The sequence below is a fragment of the Haemorhous mexicanus genome, chromosome 11, assembly GCF_027477595.1.
Source record: "Haemorhous mexicanus isolate bHaeMex1 chromosome 11, bHaeMex1.pri, whole genome shotgun sequence".
In the NCBI taxonomy this organism is placed as follows: Eukaryota; Metazoa; Chordata; class Aves; order Passeriformes; family Fringillidae; genus Haemorhous; species Haemorhous mexicanus.
Window position 1 is genome coordinate 22,921,808 of NC_082351.1, and position 12,852 is coordinate 22,934,659.

The following is a 12,852-nucleotide window of genomic DNA, read 5'->3' on the forward strand; positions in this document are numbered from 1 at the left end:
CTTTTCAGGCACTGAGGATAAACCCCAGGTGTGTTTCTCCTCACCTTGCTGCTTCCCAAAGTGCTGTGCCTGTCTGTGGGGATACACCAGGAGCCTGGAGAAAGGCCATGTGAACGAGGAGCCTGAAGCCTGACATCCACTCTGCTGCCAGAGAGGCTGGGAACAGCCTCCTGGCTCTTCTGGCACTTTGTTTGAACTTCTGAGCTGCTACTTTAGGCGCTGCCTTTGAATAGCTGAATTTATTTTTTTGCGTGTTCCATTGCTTAGCGACGACAGGAGGAAAAACAGTCACTGCAGCTCATGTGGGTTTATTACTGATAAGTTAGCATCTCTGATACAGGAATATATTTTTAATAAGACTAATGAGCTGTGATTCCTGGCTTTAGCCAGGCAGAATGTTAAATAAACTGTGTTGCTGCACTGGGTATAGAACCTGACACCCTGAGGGGTTTGGTGTTACCTCAAGCCATGCCTTGAATGTCTGTGCTTGTGCAGGCTGTTGTTTGAGGGTATTTTATGCTGCTGCCACTTCATTAGGTGAGGAGTTTCTCCTATTTTTTTGCCCAGTTTTCCGTAGCAATAGAAGGGATTTGATTTAAGAACTAAACTAACAACAGCAGTGAAAACATGCAAAGCAAAAAGCCCCAAATCGGACAGAGTTGACCTGCTGAAGTACAAAAACTCCAAGCTGGAAGTGCAGAAACCAAGTCTGTTTGCCTGGGAAAGCACTGGAACGTGTTCCCATTTTAGTCTGGTACGTTTTTGACTGGGACAAGTTATAAATTTTCTGGTCTTGCATCAGATGTTGGCAGCAGCAGTTAGTTTTTATCATGCACGGGGCGACATTCCTGTTGCTCAGAAAAGCATTCGTCTGATCAAGAGCTTTTTGGAATTTGTTTATAAAGCTTTCCTTGCTGCTGGAATAGTTGGAGAGCGTTAGCAGCAGGAATCCAGATGATTATGAGTGGCTGAAGCCGTGGCTGTGTTTGTTCCCTGTTTTTCTAGATTGCCTGTTCAAGCTGTGTCCCATGAACCGCTACTCGGCGCAGAAGCAGTTCTGGAAGGCAGCAAAGCCCGGGGCCAACAGCACCACGGATGCTGTGCTGCTCAACAAACTGCACGTGAGTATCCCTCTGCAGGGCCCTCCTCACACCCATCCTGCTCCAAACAAGGATTTCCAGCCAGCTTGGCACAGTTGTGGAGGAGACACCGAGTGTACGTAGAGATAAATCAGCGTGCGAGATTCCTTCGGAGATGTTCAGGCCAAGGCTTCAGTCCTCTGATTTATGGCAAAATCACAGAATAAGCTGAGTTGGAAGGGACCCACAGGCATCATCCCAGCTCCTGGCCCTGCACAGACACCCCAACAGTCCCACCCTGTCCCCAAGAGTGTTGTCCAATGCTCTGGCAGCCTCGGGGCTGTGCCCATTGCCTGGGGAGCCTGGGCACTGCCCAGCACCCTCTGGGGGGAGGAACCTTTCCCAAAAATCCATCCTAAACCTGCCCTGGCACAGCTCCAGTCATTCCCTGGGTTCTGTCTGAGTCACAGAAAGTGGACAGAACCCCCTCCTGCTCCTGCTCAAGCTCTGTGTCCCCCAGTGCTGTGTCCATGATACTGGGGTAGCCCTGGGAGCACTTGTCTTTTACCTGAGGGAGAGCTAATGGTGTTCCAGGGGAGCATTTTGGGTGTTAAAGGCATAAAAAAGGAACCCTTGAAATTGCACAGAGGATTCTCATGCCCTGCATCCCAGCATGGAAAACCAGGAGCTGCTGCTCCCATCAGTCTGTTGGGACTGCTGAAACAAACATTGCTGCTGTTGGTATATGGGAAGGTTGATGGGTAATTAGGAGTAATTATAAGGCCAGACAGCCTCTCCTTCCTTATTAGCTTGCAGTATTTAATATTTTCTGGGTAAAATGTTGACATTCAGCAGCTGAAAACTCAGTAAGGCAGTTGATTGCTGTTTTTAGAGTTCCTATATAAAAAAAAGCCAACTTAACTTAAATACCATCTGTTGACTTTAGAGTTAAATAAACTCAGTGTTTATGTTAAAATTACATAGCTGGAGTACTTCATGTCAAAATTACAATTCTGAGTATTTTTAGGTTCTTTGAGCCTATATTAAGCTCATTGTAGCCTGGAATACGAAATGGCCCCGTAGGAGAGTGTCACTTGCTGATTGCCATATGGCTGCCTCACTCTGCACTTCACAAAGACCCACTGGTGGACTCCTTCTGCTTCAAGAAATGTATTTATAACCCAAAAGTATCAGCTTGGCAGGGACAAAGCTATTTTGGTAGCACAAAGCTCCCTCACCTGGGCTGTGTTTCTCATGTTGATAAGGGAAGGAGGCCGTGGCAGCAGGTTTAGAGTGAGGGGGGTTCTGGGCTTGGCTGCTTGGTGCATTTAGCAAAAGGGAGAGTTCATGGGTTTGCACAGAAATTGGAGTCTAAATACTGCAACATATGGAAGAAAAAGGCTTTGGCATTGCCCTGGGTTACATTCTCACGTGGAGTTGTCTCCCTGAGTACATCCCACTGTGAGTGTCTGGGACCTGTCCCTGCTCATCTGACACTTGACCCTTTTGTGCCAGAGTCCTGGAAATGCAGGATGAGGTTTTTCCAGGATGAGCCTGAGCCCAGTGGTGTTTGCACAGAAATGTCCCACCAAGACCTGCTTGATTTGGAGGAAGGGTTTGAGTGCCTTACAGTTTTATGGGGGTTTATTCAATCTGCATCACTTGGATGTGAGCTCTGATGGGCTGAATCAGGTCTGCAGTGATCTGGGGCTTGAAAATAGCTGTGTCCCATGGACATCTCTATCCCAGAACTTCCTCCTGCCAGTCCTGTGTGTCCATGGGTCACTTGCTGGCACATGGAGTGCTCTGAACCCCTGTGCCCTCAGCTGTGAGCTCTGCTCAGGATGACATTTCTGTATCAGAGCATTGCATTTCCAACGCAGCTGATGATGCAAGATGTGTTCATCATCATCACTTGCCTTTTTTGGCTTCTGTTTGTCTGCTGGTGGAATTTATTGTCTGCCATGGAGCGCTCCATGCTGAGGTCAGGTTATTTTAAGTTAATGCCATTTAAGGGATTTCAAATCTGGGACACTTGTCTCTCTGTGGTCGCAGCATCCGAGCTGCTTGAGGAGCTGACATCTAGTGGCCAGAAAAGTGCTTCTCCTGGAGCGACTGTCAGGGCTGGGGAGAGCTTTTGAAGTACATCCTAAGTCCTAGTTGTACTTTCACAGAAAAAAATTGGGCTTTGTATATATAATAAATGTGGCACCCAGTGGGGCAGGGCAGTCCTGGCTGTGGTTGCTGTTATTTGGGAGAGCTCTGGTGTCTTGAAGAAACCTTTTCTTGACAGAATATTTGCAAATCAAGTAAAAAAGTTGCATTTTAGTAATGCAGAGAAAATGATGTTGCATTGCATGACTGAGTGAAATTTTGGATTTGAAAGAGCAGCTGTATCTCAGGTTCTCCTGGAGTAAGAAGCCAGTTTTCATACCTAGCACAGCCTCTGAAAACAGCACATTTTGAGTGAGCTGGAGCTGGTGAAATTCTTTAACAGTGTGCAAACAGCTGCTGCTCCTTTGTCCTGGTACTTCACCTCAACTGTGGGCACTTTTCTTCTCCAAGAGAAACCTGGACCCAGGTATCCTTGAGACCTGAGAACCAAACCATAATCCTTGATGCTCAGCCTCCTAAAAAGTCCAATTTTAAATTGCTCTCCACCTCCAGAAAGCAGTTAAAGCAAATACAGATTTATGTTTTTAATTCAAAACATCGTCTTTCCTGTGAAGAAGATCTTTACCAAATGAAATTATTTAAAAACAGCCTGGGCCAAATAGATCATTCTTAAAACAGCAATGGCAAGAGGCTCATTGTTAATTATTAATTAGGGGTTTGTGTCCTTATAATAATTCAATTTTGCAAGGGTTTCCCCTTTGCTTTCCCTGTCAGTGTGGTGCAGGAATGCTCAGCTGTGGCACAGAGGCTCCATCACCTCAGGGAGCACAGGCCCAGGTGTGGGGAGTGGGGAACTCTCCAGTCCAGAGCTGCAGTGGTGTTTTCATGTGCCTTCCTGTGGTCCTGCTGCATAGGGAGGGCACTGGAGTCTCCAGAGAAACAGCCTGGAGGGCAGCTGGAGCCTCTGTTGCCAAAGGAAAATAAAGAACCAGAGTTGAGGTTCTTTCATTCAATTTGTGTAGAAGTCAGGAGAAAGGCAAATAGAATTCCTGGCTGGAGTTGTTACCCATCCCTATTTCACCTTTCCCTCCCTAGGTATCTGCCTTCTGTCTTGTCTGAGCTTTTCATCTCATGCTTTATTCCAGAATTTTGTCCAATTGTACCCAAATTATGGGTTACTTAAATGATGTGTGTCTGTCTCCCCAAACAGTTGAAAAAGGGAATTGGAAATTACACTGTTGGATGCTGGAAAAAGAGGAAATTAGGCTCTTTCAGATGCTTGCTGTTTTTCCAGTCCTTTGAAATAATCTTGAAGAAAAGGGAGTTTTGTAAAACACCCTTTTCTAAAACACTCAGCAACTGAACTGCTCTCCTTTAATTTCAGCATGCAGCAGATTTGGAAAAGAAACAGAACGAAACTGAAAACAGGAAACTGCTGGGAACAGTCATCCAGTATGGGAATGTCATCCAGGTAGGCAGTGAACATCTGTGCAGACTGGAGAGGATTTAGTTGAAAATTCCCTGCTCAGTGGACTGCAGATTTCTGGAACTGATGATCAGGAGCCTGTGGTTTTGCCAGGTTTCACTGTGCTCTGAAGTGGGATCCTGGGTGTTACATCTAGGATGAGATCAGTGTTTTAGTAGGGGTTAATTGTGTTTATTATGGGCCTTGAGGTCACCATTGATTGTTTTCTTCAGAAATCCTTGTTAGAGCCCTCATTAGAGTTGTTGGGAGGTGGCACATGTACAACACCAAATATCCTCTCACAGGGAAGTGTTGACACTTAGATCATAAACTGACACAGAGAAGGAAAATCAGTAGATATAGAAACCGTAAACTGACAGAAGGAAAATCAATAGAAATAGTTAGTTTTTGTTGTTAGATGAGACCAAACAAAGCAAGAGAAGAGCAGCTTTGTCTCTTACCAGGAGGAGCCACTTAGTCCCCAGCATTTCACAAGTTTTGGTCCTGGGTTTTTTTGAACAGGTTGTTATAAAGTGATGAGGGCATCTCCATGTGTTTGTCCTAGCTGGGCAAGGGGCAGCTGGATTAACTGAGGTGTTCTGTGTCTGGGTGTGAGTGGAGCTGTGCCTGAGTCCATCAGTGTCTGCCCAGAATTCACTTTGCTCTCCTGTGTAGCACTGCAGTTGTCTCATGCACGCTCGGGTTATTGAGGGGAGGAACAGGAGCATTCTTAGAACTGAACTCTGATTCTTATTCTAGCTGCTTCACTTAAAAAGTAACAAATACTTAACAGTAAATAAGAGGCTTCCAGCTCTGCTAGAGAAGAATGCAATGAGGGTGACCTTGGATGAAGCTGGAAATGAAGGCTCCTGGTTCTACATCCAGCCCTTCTACAAGCTGCGCTCCATCGGGGACAGTGTAAGTGCTGGGAGCAGGCTGCTCACACATCCCTGGGGCACAGCCTGCACTTGGGAGGCCTCTCTTGCAATTAATGCAATGCACACATCTCCCGGGGCGTGATGATGATGCAGGAACAACCTTTTTGCTATGCTGTCATGAGGGGGAGGAAAATTGCTATGGTAACTTGTATTTTGGAAACGTGGAACGATCTAACATTGGAGGGAATAAGGGACCTAATTAGGCTGGCCTTGCACAATTCCTGCTCAATTCAAAATGGTAGGAAGTGTTGAGCTCCTTCAGGAGGTTTGGAAGGAATAATTAGCATCTTGGTTTTCAGTGTTGTCAGCTTAGAATCAAAATTCGTCATCACTTTGGATGTGAGGAGTGAGGTAATAAGGAAGTGAAATGCTCCTGCTCATGGGAACTCTTTAAATGCATTGCCGTTTTAATCCTTCCTTTGCAACAGCTGAGTCACTTGGGTATGGAATCTTCCTAAAACCAGGAGGTCATGAGCTTCAGTGTGCTCTGGGGCTCAGGCCAGGCATATTTGGCAAATAACATGGTGAATTTATCAGTCAGCCATCATTTATCCTGTAGCCCCATCTGTACCAGAACTCAGTCTGCTTCTTCTGCAAGGCTCTGAGTCCAGTAGCATGGGGGTTTTTGCCCCAGTCACTGAGTTTGGTGAGCTAAATTCTGAAGCAGACAGAATCCTGGTGGAATACTCAGACTGGCATTTCTCCAGACTGCAAAAAGGGGATTTCCTCCCATGGCGTCCATTAAAAAAAATAAAAAAGGAAGAAAAAGAGCTTTGTCAGGGTGTAAATTTGTCTGATGCTGCACTTCTCTGCAGGTTGTCATTGGAGACAAAGTAGTCCTGAATCCTGTCAATGCTGGCCAGCCTCTCCATGCCAGTAGCCATCAGCTTGTGGATAATCCAGGATGCAATGAGGTAAGGGGACTCTAGCCCAGCTGGAGCAGCTGGACAAACCTCTCTGTGCTTCAGCTTACCCATTTGTACATGGTTTGGAATTCAGCAAGTTGATTGGTACCCCTGGCACTGCTTATTGGGAATGGTTATCCTGGTCATCAGTGACTTAAAAGAAGAGTTTGGAGCTCTGCTTTCTCTTGGGTGCTGGCAGAGTTTGGGTTTGATCTCTTTTGCATGACTGCCTGAAAGCAAGTTGTTCCTTCAAAATCAGGAGTTGTGGCACAGTGATGTGCCCCATACTAATTACTGTGAAGAAAATTAAATCTACCAGCACAGATGTGTACCAAGTGGCTTCCAAGCAAGTCAGCTCTGGAATTACTTGTTCTGGAGCAGATACAGAAAAGACTTCCCTTTTCCAGAGCAATGCAGCCAGGCCTGCAGTGTTCTGGTGAAAATTGTGTAGAAAATCAGACAGTGGCTCGTGGCAGGATCTTGTGCAGGCACAGGACAGTGGGACTGGTGGTCTCATTCTCCTTCTAGGTGAACTCAGTGAACTGCAACACCAGCTGGAAAATCGTGCTCTTCATGAAATGGAGCGACAACAAGGACGACATCCTCAAAGGGGTGAGAGGCAGAGCTGTGCCTGGCTGCAGCTGGGGCCCTGCTGGGCACTGCCCCTGCTGACCCTGCTGCCTGCCTTTGGCAGGGGGACGTGGTGAGGCTGTTCCACGCCGAGCAGGAGAAGTTCCTGACGTGTGACGAGCACAGGAAGAAGCAGCACGTGTTCCTCAGGACCACGGGCAGGCAGTCGGCCACGTCTGCCACCAGCTCCAAAGCCCTGTGGGAGGTGGAGGTGAGGTCTGCACCCAGGCTGGGGCTGCCTTGCTGGGAACAATTCCTCCTTCTCTTTAAAGCACTCTGTCTGGGCTGCTCGCTTTAGGTAAAATTTTCCTGGTGTTGCAGGTTGAAATTAGAATTCCTTCACTTGATTTCTGTGCACAGTCTCAGTGGAGCTCTGCTCTCTGGTGCTGCAGCACAGAGCTCTCCAGTTCAGGTGCTTTACAGTTCAGGAAAAGGGCTCAGAGAAACATCAATGGAGTCCTTTTCTTACCAGTCACTGAAGTTTAACAACAGCCTATAATTTCCCCTGTCCTGCTGAGTGTACTGAAGGCTCTGTTTTTGGTGTGGAATAATGTGATTATGAATAGCCTCATCTGATAGGAGGCTGCAGCCCCTTGCCAGTCTGTCTGAACTGGCTTTTTAAACAGAGTGACTAACACCTTGGCCATCACTGGCTTCTGAAAATAAACCAATGCTAATAATACCAACAGATTGAGGCTATGATTTTTAAATCTGATTCAATTATGAAGTGCATATAAGAATAAAAAAATGAATTGTAGTGGTGGATAGGTATTTTTAGATTCCTTTTCCAGAAGTATCTTCTGTGACATTCAGCTTCTCCTGTATTTCATATGAAAGTCTGCCTGTAATTAGCATTACTCAGGCATGTTATCAGTCTGTGGTAACTCCCCATGTGTGTGCAGTTACCTGGACAGGTGGGAGTTCTTCCCTGAAAGGAACAGGTCAGCTGTGATGAGTTTTCTTTAGGAATCAGGTTAACTCTAACCACAGAGCAGCCAGTATGGGGTTACAGGTGTGGGAGGCACTCCTTGCCCCTCTTGGTCAGTAAATATGAATAATAATTCTTTTGTACAGCATTGTTGCATTTGAAATATTTCCAGGTGTCTTCCCTCATCCACTTTCAACAGCCAGAAATGTACTTATAGCCATAGGGTAATGGATTTGTTGCCTTCTGTAGGGATTTGTTTCAAGACCTGGCAGCACATGCCCATAGAGAGCCCCTTCCTTAATTCATTCACAAACTGAGGGGAACCATTCCCAGCCAGCTCAGAGCATTCCTGCACAGTCCTGGTGACAGATAAAAGGTGGTTTTGTCTTTTCTCAGCCCCTGGTTGTGCTTGCCCTTCCCTGCACGTGGAATGAGGCAGGTCCTGCAGGGAGGGGGGGTCTGTGCTGCATCCCAGGTGTGTTCCCTGTCCCTCAGGTGGTGCAGCACGATCCCTGCCGGGGGGGAGCTGGCTACTGGAACAGCCTCTTCAGGTTCAAGCACCTGGCCACGGGACACTACCTGGCAGCAGAGGTACGTGGGCTGGGCTGGCACCTCTGCCTGCCTCACACTGTGTTCTCCTCCTTTGGCACCTTCTCAAAATCTGTCATTTCCCACCCTGAAACTGGACACGGGGAGGGGAGGAGAGTGGTCATTTGGATTAATACAAGAAGAGATGCTAAATGTAGGAGATGAGATGAAAGAGCTGAAAGAATATCGTGGTTTGGGGTAGTCATGAGCTGATTACACTTCTTGTGTGAATTCTGGAGTCAAGAACTCCTCCTGCAAAGAATAGGCACTAAATAGTATCCTGTCATGTGGGCACTGGATTCAATGTGACTTTATTAACTGAAGAATGAATGGTAAATGACTGAAAGCCTTTGGGGGAAAATGAATTCAAGTGTTGGTAATTTCTCTTGAATCACTGATTTTTGAGCAGAATCGTAGAACTGAGTATAAAATGAAAACACTGACTTCAGACCACTCTGTGAGAACTGCAGATAGAGAAAAGTCCAGATTGAATATCCCATTTTATATTCTTCTGATAAGCAGATTGGAAAACCAGAAGCATTTTGTCACATGCACACTGCAAATCCTTTTCAGTAGCCATCCAGTGCAGAGCTTTTCCAGTAAATCTTGGGTTTTCTAATCAGCCAAAACAAAAACATGCTCTGAGATCATACAGGAATATCCCAGAGGAGATTGCTCACCTGATCCCTGGTTAGAATAACGTTTGTTCTAAAAGTTTCTCCAAGCCAGTAGTTTATGGCTGGAAATTCCACTTGGAATTTAAACAACAAAAAGAAGGCATTAACTGGTTAACTCTGTACTCTTGCTCCTGTAGTGATTCTCCTGGATGAGAGAACTCCCCTGCATGTTTGCAGGTTATTTAACTGACGTGCAGCCTGGTGAGCCGTGCTGGCTGTGGGCAGTGTGCTCTGCCTGCCTGGGGCAGTGCAGGGCACTGGTGCCCACGGGAGTTCAGGTGATGCTCAGGCTGTGTGCCCCTTGCAGCTGTGCTGGAGTTTGACCTGCCTGTGATTCTGTTCCATCAGGTAAACCCTGACTATGAGGAAGATGACCTGGAGTGTCAATCCTCAGTAAGTATAGGCAAGGGAATGGTCCTGCCCCTGACTCAGGAGGGCTTGGCACAGACCCTGGCACAGCTGGTCCAGGCTTCCTTGTTAGTGAAGAAACTAAAAACCTGACAGTGCTCTGGAGGCTTTTAAGGCCTGTCCACGGAGTGGGTGCTGACACCTTAGTGCAGAACAACCCACCTGGAACTGAATGAACACATTACCTGAACCCCCCTCAGCTCCTCCCTCTGTGGAATCTTTTTCTGTCTTCCTGTTTCCTCAACCTTTGCTTCCTTGGAGCTCTGTCCTCCTGTGGGCTGGAAATCAAGGTGACACCAGATGGGACTCGTCCCTGAGGGAATGTCCCCAGTGCTGTGCCTGTCTGACCTCTGTGGTTAAACAGCAAATTTGCTGTTACTGTACTTGTCTCAGGAAAGCAGGAATGGCAGGGGGAGGGTGATTCCAGTGCCATTCCTCTGGTTTTCCTGTGGGAGCCAGTCTGTGTTGTCAGTAAATGTTGTTGTGTCAAAGATTGAGTGTGTGGTGCTCTGTATTGACAGAAGCTTCCCTTTGGTGTCAGAGGGAACCAGCATTGCTTCAGGAGCTGGAAACAGAGAAAGCTGGAACAGCACTTTGCATTGTGGATTTTATTTATTTAGTTGGATTTGATGACAGGCTTGTGCAGCTTTCTTGGCCATTTATCCTGTGTTATGGAGGATTTGCACCATTTGGGTATGACAAAGAGCTATTCCTTCCATTCCTAAGAGATGGATGTGATGCCTGGAAATCCTGCAGGGTGCATTTTTCCTCCTAAAAGGATTTTTCATTATAGCCTGGCCATTAAAATGCTTCCCTCGCCCTCAGATATTGAGCTGTTTTCCTGATTACTTCTTGGTGGCATTTGGCAGCTTGACTGCAATAAACATGGCAGAAAAACTGAACAAACCCCACCCACAGCTGTTCCCTGGGATGTGGGGGAATCCAATTCTCAGGTGTTTTGTTGGGTTAATGTTTTGAGAGTTAATCAGTGTTGAGGGGCTTAGGTAGACCCCCTGCTCCTGTGCTGTGTCCTGCTGACATGTGCATGGATAACATCCCTGCACTGTCTCAGCTCTCTGCTTTTTCCCTGCTCTGTCTCTTTACCACTAGATGGCAAAAATAGACCAGCAAGAAGAGACCAGGAGCACATAACTCAGCTCTGACAGGAAATTGCCACATTGTTTATCCTTCACTGGTGACAGGAGGGTGTAGGCTGCCTTATCCAACTTTATCCAAACTCCAGTGTGATCCAAGGGCGAGCTGTCTGCAGGGTTTCTGTGCACAGCTCTCTGCTTTTGTTGGTGCTTTCTCCTCGTCCCTCAGAGGGCTGTGCAGGAGGGGTTTCCATGGGCATGGGTGAGGTGCCAGCTCCACCTTCCAGCAGCAAAGGGGGCTGCTCTTGTCACCTTTGGGATTGAGTTTCAGTGCTCCCTGAATTGCCCCATTTCCTGCTTTCTGCTTTACTGCTCGTGTTCAGCTTTGCCCCAGGTTGGAGAAGTGACCAATTGTCTCCCAAAGGACAAGCAGAGCAGCTGTATCCCTCCCTGTGTTCCCTCCCCTTGCTGGGGGGGATGAGGAAGACAGCTGAGATTCAGAGAATTCATTCCAAGTGAGCGAATTTCTCCCAGAATTTCTCTCCAGATGGACTCTGAGTGTAGAGTTGCTCCTTCCCTTGAAGGCACACTCCCAAAGTGTATTTCTGTTCCATACAGATAACTGCCTGTTCCCATCTACAAAATCAGACTTTAAATGTCACTGCTTTGCAGCCAAGTTCATTGACTGCAAATATGTTAACTTGGGAGTATCCTGAGGCACAAGCAGCACTGGATACCTTTTCCATCTGCTCCAGGATGGCAGTGCCTTACAGCAGAGCTTTGACAGGCAGGTGCCTGAGTGCTGACTCCCTTGGGTGCCACCATCACAGAGAAGCTGAGAAAGTGCTTTCTTGGTCACCCTGGAGATTGCAGCCAGGATTGAGGTGCATGGACAGCTGGTTCCTGCATGCCAGCACAGTGAGCGGCTTCTTTAGGGACTTGTGGCAGCTGGGAGCTCCCTAGAAAAGGATTTGGAGAAAGTTGTTGTTCCTTTTTCTCAGTTCATCTTTGTTTTTTCCTACCCTTTTGTCCTTTCATCTGAAGCCCTGGGGTTTTATCCAATTGATGTATCTTTACTTTGCTGGAGGAGGCTGGGGATTTGCTGGAACCTTGGGAATAAAGATCCTTCTGGTGCCATGGCCTTTGCAACACATTTTTGTGCTTGAGAGCAGCACAGGCTGTAGTGTGAGCAGCACAGGCTTTAGTGTGAGCAGCAGGATTTCCAACTCCTTGATTGGCTTTTTGTTTCTCTTGCCTGGGATTGATGGATGTGGCTCCCATTTTTGCTGCTGAAGCTGTTTATTTCCCAGCAAGGTTGTTGGTACACGGTGTGGCTGGGTTTTTATGTTTTCAGCTCATTAATTACGTGGTTAGAGGGATAATTGCAATGTGTGGGGTATGTTTGGAGAGCTGGCAGTGTCAGGATTGGGGATCTCAGCCGATGTGTGTTGTCAGAAAGCAGTCAGAGCTCCCAGTGTGTGTGGGGTGAATGGCTGGGGGGTTTGTCTCTTCTGGCCCTGTCTGTGAGACATGAGTTCTGCGTGGAGGGGGAGTTGCTGTGCTGGCACTCAGGACTTACCCGGGGGAAGCAGGGTGTGCGTGGCCAGAGCAGCTGCTGTCAGTGTTCCTGGTGTCCTGCAGCCATTCCCCTGGTCCCTGTGCCCCCTGTGTGTCTGGGGCTGGGGGGCTCTGCAGGGCTCCCCTGAGGCCGTGGCTCTCTCCACAGCTGGACTCGGAGCAGGAGGCGGCGCGGCGGGGCCGGGGGCCCCAGGAGAAGATGGCCTACTCCCTGGTGTCTGTGCCTGAGGGCAACGACATCTCCTCCATCTTCGAGCTGGACCCCACCACCCTGCGAGGGGGAGACAGCCTCGTCCCCAGGTACAGTCACCTCTGCACAGCCTGGGGGCTCTCTGGGATTTTCAAGTAAAGCTTCTCCAGACTGTCTTCCTTTTATCCTTTGGAATCAGGTTCCTCTTTTAATGAATGTAGAAATAATTAGAAAATGCCTTGAGTGCTTTACAATTG

General features: G+C 47.5%; 1 protein-coding gene across 1 annotated transcript in view; it reads left to right on the forward strand.

The window, feature by feature from the left end:
* ITPR1 (inositol 1,4,5-trisphosphate receptor type 1) overlaps positions 1 to 12,852 on the forward strand; it is a 163,560-nt gene that overhangs the window by 46,833 nt on the left and 103,875 nt on the right. The window contains exons 4-12 of the mRNA XM_059856856.1: positions 1,006 to 1,121; positions 4,579 to 4,665; positions 5,419 to 5,577; positions 6,413 to 6,511; positions 7,031 to 7,114; positions 7,197 to 7,343; positions 8,556 to 8,651; positions 9,674 to 9,718; positions 12,554 to 12,705. Coding sequence (XP_059712839.1) covers positions 1,006 to 1,121; positions 4,579 to 4,665; positions 5,419 to 5,577; positions 6,413 to 6,511; positions 7,031 to 7,114; positions 7,197 to 7,343; positions 8,556 to 8,651; positions 9,674 to 9,718; positions 12,554 to 12,705 — 985 coding nt within the window. The remainder of the gene's footprint in view (positions 1 to 1,005; positions 1,122 to 4,578; positions 4,666 to 5,418; positions 5,578 to 6,412; positions 6,512 to 7,030; positions 7,115 to 7,196; positions 7,344 to 8,555; positions 8,652 to 9,673; positions 9,719 to 12,553; positions 12,706 to 12,852) is intronic.